A 19,700-nucleotide genomic window follows, 5' to 3' on the forward strand; every position below is an offset into this window, starting at 1 on the left:
CCCCGAAGAAAAAAATAAAAAGTTATATGTTAATAATTATTATACACAAATTTAACCTCCATACACATTTTGCATTTAAATGACATTACCTTTCCTCCCAAAGGTATGAAATCAATGTTAATGGAGAGAGAGTCGGTTGAATTGGCCATGACTACTTTGTAAACAGAGTTAACAAACAAACATGCACCCCACCAATATAGCGCACAGTTTTTTTTTCTTCTTTCTTTCTTGCTTCTTAGTTCTTACTCTTCTTGTCCCTATTTTTTTTTTTTTGCTAATTGGTATAAAATTACCGGCACAATTTGAAGGGAACAAAACAAAAAAACACGAGTGAGTGAACAGTAAACAGAAACAAACATTTTACAGTGTTTGTCGTATGTGCTGCTGAGTCAGTGACCGTTGGAAAGAGTTAAAACGCCATTTAAATTTACATTTTATTTTATATTATACTATATAAAGTATTTGGTAAAAAAAAGTTCTAGTAAGTAGTAATAATAACATTACTCTAGTTTACGTTATTTCTTTTTATAATTTTCTATTGGTTTAAAAAATACTAGTGCTCTTAAAAAAAATATTGATGTAGATTGCAACTTTTATTTATTATTTATATATATAAAAAGATAACGTGACAAAATAGTAATATTATTTTTATTGAATTTATTTATGGTTGAGGGTTTTGTTGGCGTTGAGCTGGGATGGCATGGGTTGAAAGACATGACAGCGATTACATTAGCGGCGCACATGACATGTGATCGTAATTTAATTTCTGAGAGGCATAGCATAAAAAAATAATGAAATGTAAAACGATGGGTTATCTTGTAATTTTGGAGTGGCATCATTATCCAGCTGTAGGCCACCTGGAATTTATTATTAGAGAAATGCCCTCCACTAATAAAGTATGATCATCACACGCCAGCTCTTCACTTCCATCTCCCGGTCCCAACAAAAAATAGGCATGTAGGATGGCATGATTATTTTATTTTTTTTGTATTTAGGATTTTTAATTTTAATTAGACTAAAATATATATGTGATATTTAAGTTTAATACAATTTTTGTTCAAGTTTTTCATCTTAAATTTTAAATTGTTAAAAAATTGAATTTCAAATAGATGAAAGATTGATGAAGAAGAAAATAAAGAGATTACTTTATTGTTTTGGATAACATTGTTAATAGATCATAACTTGAACAGTTAAAGATTAACAAATCGAACAAAATATAACATAAAAAACAATTTGAAAAAATAAAAACTTAAATGATCAATTGAAAAAAAAGGCTCAAATTTAAAATACCCCAAATGATTTAATTTTTCTAAATAAGAAGAATATGATATTTTTTTTTTATTTTTTACTTTTAATAAAAAATTCATCAAAAAATATATTTTTTATTTATATAAGTTATTCTCTTAGTATCATTATACGTACATCAATATTATAAAAGTGGTGTATCTTCTTTTAACGAAATATAATAGAAATAATATAACATTACAAACATAATATAATTTTAGAGGTCAAACTAAAAAGAAAGAAAAAAAAATTAAACGAAAATCAAACTAAATTTAAAACAGGACATATATATTTTTATATTTTAGATAATTAAATTGGTTGAACCTTTTAATTTATTTATAATTTGTAACAAACATTCTCCTAATTACAATTCTTTCTAACAAGCACATCTAGGTCTCCCATTTGTAAACACGTGGAATGATTTAATTAATAGTCTTAGGTTTTCTTCCCTTTGATTTTGTAAAAGAAAAAGTTTTCCCTTGAATGAAATTCACTCAGTAATTGCCGTTAGTAAACCAACAGCATGCATGGTGATTGATTGGTCTGTTCCCCTGAAAGGAACTGGACTTGCTCTTTCTTTACCCGCTGATCGCGGCCTCGTCATTACATCGATACCATAACCTTAACCAACCTAAGGAAATGTGGTGAATTTCATATGGTGTGGTGTGTGCTATCTTCAGTGTGGGGACAATTTTTTAAAACAGAAGTTACATGGGTCTCATGAATTGGTGGATTTTTGAGTGAGAATTTCTTTTTTAATTCAATATTTTTAAATACAAAAAATACATAATGGATTCTACCTTGTGGTCTAAATCTGTAATCCCTTCCATTTCGTCGTGAAAATAAAATTTTGTTATTTATAAAACCTTCACTTTTTTTAACTTCTCATTTTTTCAACATCTCTTTTTAAAATATTCTAAAATTTTTAAAATTTCGAAATGACAATTTCTAGAATTTTCGAACAATTCGAATCTTTCGAAATAGAAAATTTCAAAATTTTCAAAACTTTCAAACAATTCAAAATAGGAAAATTTCAAAACTTTCCATATTTGAAAACTTTCTAAATTTAGAAACTTTCAAAATTTTCTAAATGTAATTCTTATTTTGAAAATTTACAGGCTAGAAAACTTTCGAAACTTTCTAGATTTGGAAACTTTCGAAAATTTGATAATTTCGAAAGTTTCAAAAATTTAAAACTTCTAAAACTATCGGTTTTAAAACTTATTATAAATGGTTAAAATGATAAAATTGTATTTTCACGTGTCATGAGGGGTGACAGATTTAGGTGTGGGGGTGTATGATATAATCCAACTTAAAAGACACATCTAGATTAATTAAACATAAAATTTAGGATTTTTGAGAAAACATGAGATGTGACGATAGAGTTACGGCGAAGTATACATGCATAAAAGATTAACAAAGTAAAAAAAAAAAACTATTAAAGATGGTAAGAGTTTATCCTAGTATTAATAGAGTTATGCATAAAAGATTAACAAAGTAAAAAAAAAAAACTATTAGAGATGGTAAGAGTTTATCCTAGTATTAATAGAGTTATACATGAGTGTTAGAAGATCTAGAATGGTTATATTCTTATTTGAATTTCTAAGTTGATTTCATAGTTAACTTTTTTTTACTGAATTCACAATTAATATTAGTATTTAATAAAAAAATAAAAAAAAGTATTAAATGTGTCTCATCAATAACTTTTTGTCATTATATTTTAAGAATATTAAATTATTTTAATACATTTTATATATAATTGTAATTTTGATATCTCTATTATTATCATTTTATGAAGTTGATCATTTTATTTTAAAAATCGACAGTTTCAGTTTCCCCTTTAGATTTTTTAACTAAAGAAAATGACGATTTGGATATTTTAAATGGCGTGATATACAATTATATGATATAGAATCATCTAGATGCATTAATTATTCACATGTTATTAATTAAATTAAAAATATGAAGAAAAAGATTCAAAGTTAAAATCGAAGTTTTAACGGCGTTTTATTCTAATTTCATAGTTGTTAATAATTCTAAATTATCATATCATATGTTATGTTATTTTAAATATCTCACATCATTATTTTTTAGTAAAAAAATCAAAAAAAATAAATTAAAACTATCAACTATTAAAACAGGAGCAGGTGAATGAGTCTAAATAAAGAAAGGAAAACTAAATTAAGTCCAGAGATCCGATTAAAGTGAGGAGAGAGAAAATTTGTATAACTGCTTAATACACCCATATTTTGTCATCTCCAAGATTGGTTAATAAGTAGTGGTACTTCATAAGAAAAAATAGATAAAACACTCTCATCGATGATCTTGCAACTTATATTGCACACACTTGACAACTGTAAAAGCAAGGCAAATCCGGGAATTGCATTTATTTCACCTAATAAACAAATACATAAAATTCTGAATTTCATCAAACGTTACCTGCAGCTGAAGACAGAATGATTAAGCAAAACTCCAAGAGCATATTATTAATAAATATCACATTAACTTTGACAGAGTCTCCAAAGTGCAACAATATAATTTATCAAATTCACAAAGCGAGATATGTAAAAAATTAAAGGAGGAGGAGCAAGGGTAGCCATAAGCAACTATGACTTGGGAGCTGGCAGACATTTTTTCTTACACTTTCTTACACTTCTTCCCACATTAGCAATTACAATCATGTTAGAAGATCAATAGAAGGGCATCTTGGCAGGGTCCAATCTAGAGTTGGATCGGATCCAAAATGATTTATTGTAAGCAATATTTTAAAAATTCGAACAAGACAATTCAATGGGTTGTACCAATTGGGTTTGATTTCGGTTGTACCTTAGTAGAACCAAATTGAACAGCAGTTGGTTCAATGAGTTTTTATTATGTGCATTACTTTTTTTTTTACTAATAAAAAACTTTCTATTTATTCATTATTTGGTTCAACCATTGTTGAACCAATTAAACCATGATTTGGGGGTTTCGTCAATTTGATTTAGATTCAATGTTTTTAAAACATTGAATGTAAGCAATACTATGGCAGCGAGTCCAACCGTTGTGTCAAGACTCCCTTTCATTTTAGAAGATCAATACTATGGAACCTTTTCTTAAGGATCTGAGCTGAAAGAAGATACTTTTAACATATTGCTATCTTCAAATGCTATTATTTAATTACAAAGATGCTATGAAAAGGATGATAGAACATAAATAAATAATTCAATGACAGCAGTACAGTTTGTTGTTGAGTTTGGATCTTCCAAGATTTTCTTAGCTCTTACATAGGAGATTACCATCTGAATTTGCAGCTGTAACCATTGTCAGCAATGATGACCTGTAGCATGATTTGTATGACAGAATCATAAAAAAAGACAGGCTGCAGGATTGAAAGACAAACTATTAGATTTGGCTGTGAAAGAGAATGAAAGATCTACAAGTAACGCAATAGAGCAGCATGGCATTATTTGGGGGAGTCATGAACCAGATGACATAATTAGCAGACAATATCTCATTAGTTTAGTTAGCAGACCAAGACATCAAAAGCCATGTCACTAATCATATGGTAACCAAAATGATATTGCACATCTTAGCACCAAAAAATAAAAAAATAAACAAATTGATCCTCTACAACTACTGTATATTGCGTTAATAGTAGGGATCATTAGTTTTGTTTATTTAAAAATCCCTACAAGGCTACAACCGATACACCGTATAACAACTATAGAGGATCTGAGTTCACCAGAATCTCATACCAAGGTGATTTCACAAGTATTGAAGATTGATCCCTCAGCCTGGTGATAGTTTCACTATTTTAGGTCCCTAAAACAGAGAAAAAGTTCCAATAATTTTTAAAATGCCAAGGAAAGCAAAGATATATTCATTGATCTCTTTTGCTCTCACAATTACCTTCCTCTTTAATCACAGCGCCATCGTGATTTTGATATTTTGATTTTTTGGTATCATAATGGATTTTGTCAGAATCACGATGACTCACCGTGGTTCTAGTATATCCACCGTGATACCAAACATGTACTAAATGTATCTTTTCTGTGTTATTCGACATTACTAGTTTGCACTTTGCAGTACTTCCTCACATATTTAATAAGTTGAATTTCAATACAAAATGATTAAAATATATGACAATATGAAACTTAAGAGTTAAGATAAAGGGTACTATGTATGTTAATGACAAAAAAGATCCAAAGAATGAAAAAGCAGCACTTGAAAAACACATAAACAAAAGTTGAACATCTAGTTTTTGTACTATGAATCATAAAATTAACACTTAAAGATAAATATACAGCCAATTGGAGGAGAAAAAATTCTAAGATCTATTAAAATTCACAGATAAATTTGAGGGTATGAATATAAAAGAGGAAACAATACAAACAAAAGTTCTGTTAGTATTCCACCAACTACGACGAATTTTCCACAACTCTACTCGTTCTTCCAAGCATACAAAACATGAGAAAAACCAACACCTTGTTGCAATTTGGTTTCAGAAAACCTCTGAGAGAAAGACCACTGCAACACATTGGCATCAGAAATTGGTTGAGAAGCCCAAATTTTATCTTGAGATGAACATGTTCTAAACATAAACACAGCATTTCCAAAAGATGTACCAAAAAGCCAATTATAAACATCCCAATAAACCTCAACTGGAATTCCATCCACAAGTATGGTATAATTTCCTCTAAACTTCCACTTCAACCTCTTTACCTGCATCACAATCTTGCTATCGACCCGAATTATAAGACACGGATCGCTTGCGTTAGAAGTATCACACTCAATAACAAGATCATGAATTTGACCATTGTCACAAAACACAACCTTGTTACCAAAAAACTTCTTACCAAAAACATGTTCTTTCTTAGCAACAAAAACGGCATTAGAGGGTAATAATGGAACAGCATTTGATTTCTTAAAAGCTTCTTTCCGCAAATCACCAAGAAGAAGAACCATTTGTTTATCAACAACTATTCCTACAAAAAAACCCTCTATAGGTTCAGGTCCAACACCAAATCTAGCTGAAGAAAGATCCCAAAAAACATCAATCTTACAACAATAAGCTTGTAAAGTCTTACCCCCCTTTCTCTTTGAAAACACCCCCCAAGGTTTTACATCAACTTTACATAAACACTGATTTGAAGAATCATCAATCCCAACACTAAACCCTTGACCCATTAAACTCTTACTCCATGTTATGGTAATTAAACAAGATCTACCTTGAATTGAGCATTGGTAAACGCAAATAACGAGATTCTGTGCAGTTTTGTTGGAATTTGAAGATGAAGAATCTGATACTTGAACTGCATTCTCACCAAAACAAGATGGGAAATCCTTCATATTTAGTTTTGAAAGAGTAGGTTGAAGAGAATTGAATTTTGGAAGGAGAATAAAGAGTAGAGAACAAAAGCAGTAACTGAGAAGAAGCCAAAATTTAGCAGAGAGGTGAAAGACAGAGTTTTAGCTAAAGTGAAGGGAAGAGAGTACAATAGAAAGCATCTGAGAAAGTGTTGAATCGAGAGAGAGAGAGAAGAAGAGGAGCGTGCATGTTAAAGACAGATTTGGAAGAATGTAGAGAGAGAGAGAGAGAGAGAGAGAGTAAAACAAGGTTACAGAGAAGCAGACAAAAAACTATAGTACTTGTTTCACTGTCAATGACTTTGTTCTTTTGTTTCAAACAAATCTGTAATAATAATAATATATTTATTTATTAATAATTATAATTATAATTAAAATTATGAAGGAGAAGGAGAAGGAGAAGGAGAAGGAGTAGGAGAGGTGAAATGAGATGGTGACAGCGAAAGAGAAAGGAGAGAATATGGAGAAAAATGGGAACTGGGTATGTTGCTGTAAGGCTGAATTGTGAGGGTTACGCTACACTGATTAAAGGTAAGGTAAGGTAAGGGGAGAACAAATAAATTAAACCATCTTTTTATATTTCTATGCTATTGCCTATTGCTACGTCATAATTTCACACGGATAGCTGCACTACGCACCTCACTCAATTACAATTAATTAATACCTAAAATTTATGTATAGATTAACAATTTTACTATTTTAATATTATTTTACTAGAAATGCATGTATTAGAAGAAAAATAATTAAATGTGAATAACTCAATATCATATAACTTAATTTTAATTCAATTGTTAAAACTATCAAATAGAATTTTACCATCAAAATCACAAGAATTATCTTACTTGGGCAAATTTTAAGATGTTTACAACAATAAAATAGTAAATATAAGGGATGAATAATTGGAAAAATAATAAAAGGAGTTTATGATATTTGGTTAAAAAACTCTAGATTAGTTTTTTTGTCCAAAAAAAATTGTGCGTTATTAATCTACAACTCCATAAAAAAAGATAGTGTAAATTTAAAATCATAACCGGTGTTTTTAGGACATTGTTAAATAAGTCAAGTAAGTTTTTATTCGAAGTTGTGCCTTCGAATAAATCAAATGATTAATGTTGGCTGGAAATCGCTGGATGAGAATTTTGTCAAGGTTAATGTTGATGGCTTAGTTCATCGTACTTCTATGCATGTCTGAGTTTGTGAGGAATCTTGGGCATGCTTCTGTGCTAGGTGCAGAGTTGTGGGTTTTTGTCTGGAGATTGTCTAGCTTGTCTCTGAAGGGTGTGTGAACTCTCACCTCTGTTGGCATTGCTATAGGAACAACTGAAACGTGTGTGTGCTTCATATTTTTAAAGTTAATCTTTGATCAGTGGACTAACATGCACATTATGTTCATAATCAACCGTTGGAGCTTCAAACATATTACAATACCCACATTTGGATTGCTACTCTTAAACATTATGGTCCTATGTACTTATATTTGGAGATTTTAGGCCGTTATGTTATTATCAATGTAACCCTTAAACATTGCAGTCCTACGTATTTTATGTTTGAAGGATTGTAAGTTCTAACGGACTTTATGTTTGAAGGATTGTGGACCATCACGTTATCATGATCCTTTTAGACATATTAGTCCATCATATCTATTTGTAGGTCTTATGTGTCTCGTGGTGTCACGGCTCAAATCCGGGATGTTGTATGGACGTCAAATGACCTAATTTAATACTTAGTTGATTGAACTTTTAGACATACTTAACAGGAGACATATCATTCATTACACATGCAAATGCAAATACCTGATACCTATATCACATTACATCGTCTGTTAGTCCTACACAATTGTTTCAACTAAAACATATATATTTGACTTTTCAATAGATAATTTCTTTGTTCAAAAACTTTAAACTATTTTTAAGACGTTAATTTGCAAAACAACAATGCTATTTAGTATGATGGTAATTTTGTTGTTGCAAAATCTTAAATAAATTTATATCATTTGGAACATTGAAAGGTCAATAAATGTATATATTCTCAAATTCCCTTACTTTTCCTGTATATAAATCGAAGGAGTGGAGGCTCATAAACGGTTCCTAAGAACTAAGAAGTCAAACCCACAAAGTCGTGTAACGAAAAATGCAAGCACGTTCTCACATCTCATGGCTACATACACTTAAAAGACCAAAAATCTATCATTTAACACAAAAATATAAAACTTAAATATCATTATAATAATAAAAATAAAAATAAAATTATTTGCTAATTAAAAAGACTTTTAAAATAGTTTTGATTTGTCGTAATCTAAACTATATATAGACTCTTGTTAGACTTATTTCCTCACTTACTCATAGGTCACGGTAACAATGCCATGCTAATTTAGATCGTGTAGTAAACCGTCGTTTTGTACTTGAAAGTGTATGAATGAAATTCCATTGATTTAGAAGTCGATTTCACATCATTCAAAATTTATCACTCTATAACTACATGTGTTATTATACTAGTTCATGAAATGATTCTTTGTTCTTTCAATATGTTTGTTAGTTCATGATTCAATATTTTTGCATATAGATATATAATTTCTAGAACACGCATCAATTCCTGAAAACTTGTATCAAGTTTTCTGATATGTATGTGTACACCAATTCAAAAAACTTAGGCTCAAATTTTCCATATTTTAAATGAAATTATTTATTTATGTAAGTGGGTGTAGGTTGGATATGTCGACATGAATAAATTATATGTGTCGTACAAAGCTTTTACATCATTTTCTTGTAGAGAGAGTCCTCTCCTAATGTTAGAACAAACTCCACCGACAACCAACAAGATGAAAAGGTTATACAACAATCAAAAGAGAGTGTGTGTAGTTTCTTGGAGGATGGTATGATACATCTATGGTTAAGTGATATGATATATATGAGCACCATATCGTTCGTATAGTATGGTACGAAGAGGTAAGTCAATTGTTTTGATTTATAATTTTTTTTTAATATATATTGAATACACACACGTACAAATTTGTTAAAAATTAACTCAATATAAAATAAGTTCAACAACTTGATTGAATCTAGATGCGCTTAATACATATCTATTATAACATTCAAGTCTTCTCATTTTTTATTTCAACACACATATTTTCATCTTCTACTAATTTGAATAAATATTACATTTATGTTCTACACCTCTCACCTCTTATCGATCTCAATGAGAGTCGCATATGTCTCAGTTCAACTTGATACTTTATCAAATTGTTGATATGTTTTCACAATTCTTTTGTTAAATATCTCACAAATGCATGTTCTTCTATGATATCATGAAACTTGTGGTTGTAAAGTCCACAAATTATCATAACTATTCATCTCAAAGCATCTTTTAATAGTAATGATCTAATTTTTAATCCACAACAATATTTTTTAGTTGCACTTCGCATTAAACTACCGACTAACTTATATTTTCCACCCTTGTCATAACTCACGATTAATATTGTCATATATTTTCCACCCTTATCATAACTCAAGATTAATATTGTTTTCCTTCCTCTCTATCATATATTTGATCTGATGATGATAATAGTTGCTTTAATTTTAATAACAACCTCCCTAGCTCATGGCACTATAAATAATATAAAATAATGTATTAAATTAAAGTTTTATAACAGTACATTACAATTACACAATAATATTATCCATTAAAATTAGTCTTTGCTGATTAATTGTAAATGCGTTAGTTGTATCTACACATATGGTATATTATATAATAGTGGTATATCCATATTTATTCCTAAAAAAGAAAAACTAATAGATAATTAAAAAAAAAAAAAAGTAGTGTTCCAGAGAACTTGTGTTGAGTTTTATGGAAAGTTTTACATAACACATACATCTCAAAAAAGTTTTAGGTATCGAAAAATTTGGTTGAAATAAAAACGTGATTAGTCCGTAAAATTTGAAATGAGAGTAAAAAATAAAATGGTAAAATAGTAAAAGATAAAAAGGGGTAAAATTGACATTTTTGAGAGATTGTAGTGTAGAACTATAATTGTTGGCATATGGGATAAAACTTTCTTCATTCAGCCCTACCCATTAAAAAAAGCCTGCCCTCAGACCAAGCATAAAGTGAAAAAAGTAATATTTCAATGTATTTTTTATTACTATTTTCACCGATTCAAAGATTTTTTTCTCTATTTTGGAAATAAAGGACTAAGTTTGTGAACGAATAAAACTAAAAAGTCAAAATTACAATTAAACTAAAAATAAAAATAAAAATAAAAAGTGCTTAAAATAAAGTTTAAAAATAATACATTTATAATTCAATATTTCACATCATATTATACCATTTTGAAATTAAAGACAAGACAAGTTATTAGTAGTTTTCACGTTGAAGAGACATCTCTAGTAAATCCTAAAACCAATTGAAAATTTATGGCGTTGTTCCAAATTGTACTTCTTTATTAAGCCATTGCCACACACACAAAAATGGACGTTGTATCTTGATTATTAAGCCATTGCCACAAAAGTTGCGATCATGTAAACTCATTTGCAATGCCTCAGTGCAAGAAGGGAAAACAAAGTCCAAAAGGAATTAATTAGTACTTGACAATCTGGATTTGTCCACATATACATTGATGACAAAGGAATATAGATGACTGAACGACCACGTATGTTTTCTTTTCCATTTTGTCTTGCTTCTTTTTATAAATTAAGGAACAAATATCTTCACTACCAATACCTTTCATCATAAAATACATATATCTGTTTGAAAATTGAATTAATTGAATTAAATATATGGAATGGACTTAGGTAAAAGTTAGAGATTACTATCACTTGCGATTATAAAATTATCAAATGTTTTTGTTTTTACTGAATTCACGTGATCTTTACCTAGTAGAAGACAAAAGGCTGTAGCATGTTGGACAAAGCGGGAGGAGATTTCAATTATAAAGGTCCACATTGTTATAATTTCTTGTTTGTTTTTAGGTTTTGTAATTTAGTAATATTTTACATAATCCAATAACTTATAAAATAAATAAAAACTAAATATTATTTACAAATTAGTCACAACTCAGATTCATGTAAGTAGTTAATTTGATTTTCACTAACAGGCTTAGCAGAAAATAAATTACTAATTTATATATGTTGTTTTGAAAGGAATACTAACTACTAATTACTAATTTGATTAAATTACAATTATAGATTTATTAATATTATTATAAAATAAAGTTCATTGGTCGCAGAGTGCAACACCAACGTCCCACTCATGTGTGTTAGTACTTTGTTTAGCCAAAGTACCAAGTCCCACGTCGGGAAGATTGATAAAAATAAAGATTTAAATTCATTATAAATATGAAGTGTGTAAAAAAACGTTTGTTGTTTTTGTCTCATCGGCAAATGCTAACCCTTACAAACTATGTAAAAATGGTATAGTTACTAAACCTCAACCGTTTACAACTATGTACTGCTTTTTTGAAATAATCTATGGTTATTAAAACCTGAACTAGAAAAATGGATTGGATTCTATGATCTATGCACAATTCTATAGAAAAGTTATGATATATTTAAGGTTAAATTACATTTTAGTTCTTTAATTTATGTTCTTGTTTTATTTTAATTATTTAGTTTTTTTTTAGTTATATTTTGATATTTTAATTATATTTCCTTTAATCAAGTTGGTTATTTCTATTAAAAATATTAAATTTTGTTATCTTATTCATTTTTAAACTCATAAGTTTATAATTTTTTTTATCTCATTTAATTTAAAAATCTAGGAAATTTATTAAACTTATCATCTTCAAATCCATAAACTATCAAATCTATTATTTATAAATTCAAATTTTTAAGATTTCAAACTTAGAAAAATGAAAAATACCTCCATAAATTCTTCTTCTTTAGAATTCTCATGTAAATCAATGATTCTATTCTTTAATTTTTTTTACAAAAAATTTAAATAAAAATTAATAAATTTATTATCTCCATCGTCCAAACCCAAATATTCATCACCCACTTAATCCGAAAAATCAGAAAAATTCATCAACTCCATAATTTTCGAACTCAACCTCAAATTGAGAAGAAAAAACACTCATCAAACTCATCAAAGCTTTCAAATTCAAAATAGGCATATATGATGTCAAATAAATGCTAGCATGAAATTCAAATACGGTCTTAAAACTCAAACACACACGCATAAAAACACAGATCTAAAACACGACCTTATGTGATAACTGCAACACACGCATAAAAACACAAATCTACCTAAAGCCAAACATCACTAAAAAAACTAAAATTGAAAATTCAAACAACTTGAATCCGTAAAATTGAAAGAAAATCTCAAAACAATGTTAAAGCGATATGCATCAAGTAATTAAAAAACTTATCAATCTTGAAGAACATTAAGTCTTATTTATTTAGATTCTCTTGTGAATTAACAACAAAAAATCATTTTTATGAGTTTAAAATGTGATAAATATGACTTTGAGTTAAAGATTTAAAATGTTATGTTTGAACGTCATAAGTTTGATGAATTTTTTAAGTTTTTTGATAAAAAAATATTTCAGATTTCTAAGTTTATAGATTTGAAGATAAAAAAATGACAAAAGTTAACATTTTTTGTTTGTAAAAATTAACGAAAATGATCAAATTAACTAACAGAAATATAATTAAGAGAAAAAAAGTTAAATAACTAAAATGAAATAAATAAATAAAAAAGTTAAAGGATTAATACTATATTTAAATATCGTTGAATTAACTTCTCACTTAATTTAATAAATCTCATATATTTAGCGAATTTTTCAAACATAAGCTCATGCCTATTTTACCTTTAATCAGAAAAACAGATGGACCCACAAATCTTCAGGAACGTTATAATCAACTGGTAAATCATTTTCTGTATACTAAAATTCACCTCCTCTTTTTATGCAGATCAATGCATGCAGAATGCTTCCAAATCTAAGCAAAATAGTAAATTATTTGAATATGGACTATTCACATACCTCGGGGCATGTTCTCTTATGTGTCACGTGTACAATGTAAGAAATGTTAATAGCATAACTAGATAAATAGTCTTAAACATTGTTGCATCTGTTAGAAAAGTTTCAAACAACCATTGAAAAGAATAAATTGTTTTGTCATATTGAACGATGCATCAAAAACAATTGCTCACTTATGATTATTGAATCCAACAAATACTCCCAATGACTGATAATTTTTATTTGTCTTGTATTTGATATCACAAATAATATTTCTATTTGTTTTTTTAACATTCATTTGAAAGTTATAAAAAAATTAAAGAGAAAAAATACTTTATTAGAGTCAATAATGCACCCACTTCATAATACCTTGGTTCAAAGGTAATTCTTATGGTATTGCTTTATATAAAAAATTATGTCTACCTTGTCATCTTGCTTGGACACATATTCGGAAAAATATTATGGCTTTAATCAATATTCATCGGCCAATTCAAATTTTGATGAGAGGGATACATACAAATTAGAATAAAAAAACCTATAGACCTCGGTGTCAAATAGAGTTCAACCACTATCTAAATAGATATAAATAGGGTCCGCCCACATGTATCTTACACATTACTCATTATACTAGTATTTTCTTATTTTCTTATATGTTTTCTTACTTTGTATACTAGTATTTCATAAAGTATTTGGAGATTGTAGCGTAGTAGAAGTGGGGGTTCAAATCAAGATATCATGTCAACACCGGTGATCTAATAATAATAATAATAATGTGGTAGGTTAACCCTTGATTCAATTGAAGAAAATGTATGAAGTTTTAGCACACTTATATAAAAAAATAAGTATTAATGGCTCATTTTTATTTTGATGCACCAATGTGCCAACGATTGGTCAACATTGCATGATTCATATGCTCATTGGGGAAGATATATAAAATCACATAGTAATAGTGCATATTATAAATTAATTTATAAAAAAAAAAAAAGTAATAGCAATAGTGCAATGGTCTAGAATAAAGGCTAGTCAACAGTTGGAAAGTCGGAAACGTGAATGTTGGGCAACCGTTACTTTTATAAATATATTAATAAAACAACACATGCATGTCCTCCAACCGCAATAATCATATTCTAACGTAAATTCATTTCTTACTACATTCTATTCATTCCAAATGAATATAGCAGTTGTCAACAGCGCCACCGTGACGGATTTCGTCGACGACGCAACAAATTTCGATAGTTTCGTGAACGAATGGTTTGCAATGATAGACACCAATGGCGACGGTAACCTTTCGCGTGATGAAATCCGTGATGGATTTGGGATGTTTATGCCTTTAGGTGCTCATTCACAGCCAAAACAAGAGATGGAAAGTGTATTAGAATTAATATTCACAAGATTTGATGAAGATAAAAATGATTTACTCGATCTAAACGAGTTTAAATCATTAATGACCGAGATTATGTATGCTGTCGCTCGTGGCATTGGTGGTTCTCCTGTCATTGTTGCTCTTGAAAATGGAAGTTTGCTTATGAAGGCTGTTCAACGTGAATCGGCTACACAATCATATCCTTCATGAATTTATTATATACTTTCTTTTGATGTCTTCATTTTTGTCATGTAAGACATATTCTTTAAGCATATATATGTTGTACTTGGTTCGATCTAATTAATTTGTGTCTATGAAAAATGTCTTCTCTTGAGAGAGAGAGAGAGAGATAGAGAAAAAGTCCACTTCAATGATTTTTTACTATTCAAAAATATTCTGCAAACTCTCCTAGTTATGCTTATAGGAAAAATAAATCAGAAAAATAGATAGGCTCATAAGCACAATTGCACTATCATTAGTAACTATATTGAGTAAAAATCAGAAAAATACTATGTGTGTTTGATTTCACTATGGATTTGACAAAGTCACAGTGTAGTCATTTTGTAAAAGCTACACTACATTGTTTTTGCAAAATTCACTCTGTAACCAAACATGCCTTATATAAATTAATAATCACATGAAAACATGTTAATTTAATTTACAAAGTGACCTCCTCATTAGCAAGTGCGCAGCGAAGAGTGAAGTGTGAATGCAAAACTTCATGACATTCAACTAACCGGTTTTTCGAACTTAAAAGTGAAAATCTGCAAAATTGCTTCAAGAGCAGAAACATTCCAACTCTCGACGTGCCGAATGATCTGTCAAAGAAAAAATGTTGTAACTTCTAGTTAATATGGATCTCAAATCACTTTAATGGGTGGAAAGGTATTAGGCGAAAAGATTGAGATTGATGCATTTTGATTCTGACTTTGAAATCTTCATTCAATTCATAGCAAGTGCTTCCATCAATAGCAATCAGAGGCTTCCAAGGAAGCTTTAAGTTGGTCCTGCATAGGAAAAAAAAATGCAGAAATTGATAATTTTAATAGGGATGTGTAATGTTAAAGGAATTGACAATGCTAAAGTGAGGTGAAATAACACATTGAAACGTTAATGATAAAATCAACCACTTTTATTCTAACAGGTGATTTACTATGGGCATGCAATATTAGCTATTGATTTACTCATTAATAATTGATATTACTTGTAAGCACTGTTTCCTGATTATCTATACAGTAAAGCAACCTCTTGAGGGATCCTTTTGGTGCTAAACTATTTCTTCTTGTTAAAGGAAAAAGGCTGTCAAATATAGATTATTAAATTCAGGGATGTCGTTGTATCATTTCTATAATGGAATAACACTACATGGCCAACTGGTAGTTGATATGAATATGAGATGCATATTTGGAAAAATGACTTCTATAGTTATTTTTCAAAACATGCTGAGATTGAGAGATTAATACAAGTGTTTGAAAAAAAAAATTCAGATGTTACATTAACATGCTTAATGAGCAGGGTAAGTACCTCAATTTCCAATATGCACGTAGGAAATTTGTTCCCGACTCAACATCCTGCATTATGAATTTATATATCATGAGTGAAGCACTGTTTAATTCTTTGAAGTAAAAAAGTTTAGTTCAAGATGTTAATGTCCTTTATTGACAATACGAAAAAAAATGGTAGACCTTCCCACTCTTTAAATAGTCCTATATAATGTCATAATTTTCATTTTACAAGGGCAAGACATAATATGAACTTAACAAAGAGGACCTTCAAACTTGATGTAATACAACTCTTTTACATCTCTAAAAGTTAATCATTTTTCCACATATCTATGGGACCGTCCAAAGTCAAAACACTAAAAACGAGCATCACATAGAAATGATCATATATGCTAAGTCCAATGTTTCTTTTGCCCTCAATTTGTACATTCCTCCAGCCTCAACCACAAAGGAAAATAGAATATATTCAGAACATGAATTAATTCTGTTCCACTTAATGTGAACCTTCTTTAACTATCTTCTATGCATTAACTAAACAGGTCCCGTGAATATAAATGGTTTTAATGAGAAACATCACACCCTTAAATTGATTAGTCTATCAATATGGAATAGCTGTCTCGTGTTGACAATTTCTGGTTTTACAGCTAGTATAAAATGTTAATGTTCGAAGAATATCTACCTTTTCGATCTTTAGTAATCGAATCGATGCACATTCAAAGAAGGGAACAAGCAATTTCAAGTTGCGCGCATATAAATCCCTACCTGTACATAACCAGACATCATAGCTTCAGCTAATTGACACATTTTCAACTCATGGTTCTTTTTTTTTCTCCTTGTAGCTTTTATAGTTTGTTAAACATTTGAAAACAGGAAGAGAGCAGCAGCACTGTGCAGGTTGCTGGTGAAGATGTCCACTCTTCATCAGAAAGACTAGCATAATAGTAGTTATTGGTAAAGTAAAAGCCATGATTCTTACCACTAAATTTAATAGTTGGATCTTCAAAGATACAGTTTTCTGCATAAATTGAAGAAGTGAAGTTCCCTAAATGTCAAACAAATTGAGACAATTTTAAGCACAACCTGATTTCAACATGCATAAAAAAATTGGGAGACAGATAATAACATACCAGAAAAGAAGCTGATGTTGAATTAAATGAGGCTAAATTAGGGAGTAAGAACAATTTTGTGACAAAATATTTGTTAAGAGGGAAATTGATGGAGGAAAAAAGTACCTGTGACAAAATAAGCATTGTCATAATCAGACTTGATGGTGTTTAGAACATCATCTACACTTGAAACTGGGAATTCACTGTTCTGTTTCTCAATATCACTGCTCAAAATGTTGCACATTAATAAGTAGGGTCTAGGGAGTAGGATTCACTCAACAATTAATAAATATATATGTTTATGAATTAGTGAAAAAGAATGCGGATTGCCTTAGATATCATTTGCAACATGCACAAACACGTAGCCGCTGATAACAATTTAATAAAATTAAAGTGATTGAATAAAACTACGTGTGTCACACAAGTATCAATCACCAGACACACCAGTGTCCGTGCTTCATAAACGGTATAATACCATGTTTGTTGGAAAGGAGTGAAAAGCCTGAGGAGCTCAGTGACTCCGCTGACAGCAATCTTCAATAGTTGAGATGTTTCATTTTTTTCTGTTTTCATGTTATGAATTGCACAAGTCTTTCTACTATTGGGTGTGTTACTCTTTGAGCAGTGTTGTTTCCGTAACTGTATGGGTAGTGCAGGGGATGTTCCTTTGAAGCAGCATATTTTTGCCATTTCATACAACTTCTTTATCATTCATTCATTCATATGATTACTTAGATATTTTCTCGGTTTAGTTTGTGGGTTTCAGTTCAGTTCACCATACGTTTGACAATAATCCATCTTCTGACATGAACTAACGAATTGAAAGGAAATTGATATCACAAACACTAGCTCAACTAATTATGTGTGTGGCCAAGGCTCCATCTCCTAGTCACTTTATAGATTAACGACAATGTCATAAAGTCATCAATCAATCCTTTACGTTAGCCCATTTTTATTGGGACGATTAGGCCCAATAAAAATATTTGTACAACTGATTATGGCACCATAGAAGTGGGTATATGGTGTTTCGATGAAAAGCTACGGTAGGAGATCCAAGTTCACATTTTGTAAAAATAAATGTTTGATTATTATTAAGCAAAGATTTTACACTGTAAACATTGAGTTGGCTAGAAAGTGACAATAATTTGTTAATTGAAAAAATTAGACAGAACTTTATACCAATTTTACTTTAAAAAAAAAATTCCAAACATAAACATCCAAACTTTATTCCATTTGAGTTATTTAAGTTGGAGTTGTATTACAATAGAAAGAAAAAAAAGATATTAAAGTAAATAAGCCAGACCTGATGACTCAGTAACTAGTCAAGAACAAATTCCTTTTGAGTTACCTAGCCCAATTTGGGCATATGTATACAACATACGCACATTATTTTCTATTACTTAAAATGTTCAAATTCATTGAGTAAAAAACGTTTAAATTCATTTTATCCCTTAATTTCTATTACTTAAAATGTTCAAATTCATTGAGTAAAAAACGTTTAAATTCATTTTATCCCTTAATTGAAGTTTTGGAACCTTCATCGATCAACTTTTTCAAGTATACTCTACATGTAAAAGTTTGACAGTGATATCATTGTTATAATTTTTATTGGTTTGAGGGGTCAAAGTAGGAGAGTGAATATAAGTTTATAGAGACAGAATTTATGATTTACTCTAAATAAATCCGCTTATACAGTGATCAGATCCTTGAGCATTACCTCATTATTATCTTAATGCCAAATTTCAGTCCAAACACAGCATTAAGAATGTCAACCACCGGATACAAATCACAATTTATAGACACCATAGTTCACTAGTATAAACACAACACTACTTGCTGCAATGCAAACAATTTTGTAATTGTTTTTTGATTAAATATACAACATAAAATGTTACATGCTTAAAAAACAAGCTTACATTGTATAAATAACATGACTACCTTATCTGTAAATTCCTCTCATACTAGACTCAATTCATCTTTAGTATTTGTAAATTTAATGTCGTCTTTAAGCTGTGCAACAAGCTCCTTCCGCAATGCCACCAATTCTTCCCCGGCATCACAGATATAGGCCGAAGTTTGCCGGCCGGATAAGGTTGCACCTTCCATGCTGTCTATGTAATCCTGAACAGATCAAATATTTCAGCAGG

The 19,700-nt window shown here is 29.7% G+C and overlaps 5 protein-coding genes across 18 annotated transcripts in view; 1 reads left to right on the forward strand and 4 right to left on the reverse strand.

Annotated features, from left to right (window-relative positions):
* LOC101495215 (protein NDL1-like) overlaps nt 1-294 on the reverse strand; it is a 5,448-nt gene extending 5,154 nt beyond the window's left edge. Inside the window, exon 1 of one of the 2 annotated variants that reach the window (XM_073367789.1) lies at nt 90-294. In XM_073367789.1, coding sequence (XP_073223890.1) covers nt 90-149 — 60 coding nt within the window. In that variant the 5' untranslated portion in view covers nt 150-294. The remainder of the gene's footprint in view (nt 1-89) is intronic. The other variant, XM_012714553.3, reaches the window with a different exon arrangement.
* Nucleotides 295-4,393: 4,099 nt separating this feature from the next.
* Nucleotides 4,394-7,159, reverse strand: LOC101494890 (uncharacterized). Of its 3 annotated transcripts, none has more exons than XM_073368100.1 (2): nt 5,751-7,159; nt 4,394-4,603 (listed from the first exon to the last, which is right to left on the reverse strand). In XM_073368100.1, the coding sequence occupies exons 1-2, from the start codon at nt 6,613-6,615 to the stop codon at nt 4,590-4,592; spliced, it is 879 nt and encodes a 292-aa protein (XP_073224201.1). In that variant the 5' UTR covers nt 6,616-7,159; the 3' UTR covers nt 4,394-4,589. The 3 variants fall into 3 exon arrangements, with proteins under 3 accessions (XP_073224201.1, XP_073224200.1, XP_073224202.1); XM_073368099.1 differs by having other exon boundaries at nt 4,394-4,645; XM_073368101.1 differs by lacking the exon at nt 4,394-4,603 and having other exon boundaries at nt 5,471-6,251; nt 6,354-7,158.
* A 1,822-nt stretch (nt 7,160-8,981) lies between these two features.
* Nucleotides 8,982-15,245, forward strand: LOC101494576 (uncharacterized). 10 transcript variants are annotated; one of them, XM_073367191.1, is made up of 5 exons: nt 8,982-9,578; nt 11,172-11,278; nt 11,506-11,563; nt 13,536-13,642; nt 14,761-15,245. In XM_073367191.1, exons 4-5 carry the CDS (start codon nt 13,615-13,617, stop codon nt 15,153-15,155), a joined length of 423 nt encoding a protein of 140 aa, XP_073223292.1. In that variant the 5' UTR covers nt 8,982-9,578; nt 11,172-11,278; nt 11,506-11,563; nt 13,536-13,614; the 3' UTR covers nt 15,156-15,245. The 10 variants fall into 10 exon arrangements, with proteins under 10 accessions (XP_073223292.1, XP_073223293.1, XP_073223295.1 ...); XM_073367192.1 differs by having other exon boundaries at nt 11,509-11,563; XM_073367194.1 differs by lacking the exon at nt 11,172-11,278 and having other exon boundaries at nt 11,509-11,563.
* Nucleotides 15,246-15,437: 192 nt separating this feature from the next.
* On the reverse strand, nt 15,438-18,443 carry LOC101494052 (uncharacterized). Of its 2 annotated transcripts, none has more exons than XM_004495729.4 (7): nt 18,029-18,443; nt 17,680-17,777; nt 17,424-17,489; nt 17,127-17,209; nt 16,470-16,516; nt 15,874-15,952; nt 15,438-15,763 (listed from the first exon to the last, which is right to left on the reverse strand). In XM_004495729.4, the coding sequence occupies exons 1-7, from the start codon at nt 18,262-18,264 to the stop codon at nt 15,674-15,676; spliced, it is 699 nt and encodes a 232-aa protein (XP_004495786.1). In that variant the 5' UTR covers nt 18,265-18,443; the 3' UTR covers nt 15,438-15,673. The 2 variants fall into 2 exon arrangements, with proteins under 2 accessions (XP_004495786.1, XP_004495787.1); XM_004495730.4 differs by having other exon boundaries at nt 17,424-17,462; nt 18,029-18,441.
* Nucleotides 18,444-19,312: 869 nt separating this feature from the next.
* The window catches only part of LOC101493508 (zeta-carotene desaturase, chloroplastic/chromoplastic), a 5,575-nt gene continuing 5,187 nt past the window's right edge, over nt 19,313-19,700 (reverse strand). Inside the window, exon 14 of the mRNA XM_004495727.4 lies at nt 19,313-19,674. Within this exon, the coding sequence (XP_004495784.1) occupies nt 19,510-19,674 (165 nt within the window). The 3' untranslated portion in view covers nt 19,313-19,509. The remainder of the gene's footprint in view (nt 19,675-19,700) is intronic.

This window comes from Cicer arietinum, chromosome 4, assembly GCF_000331145.2.
Source record: "Cicer arietinum cultivar CDC Frontier isolate Library 1 chromosome 4, Cicar.CDCFrontier_v2.0, whole genome shotgun sequence".
Taxonomy (NCBI): domain Eukaryota; kingdom Viridiplantae; phylum Streptophyta; class Magnoliopsida; order Fabales; family Fabaceae; genus Cicer; species Cicer arietinum.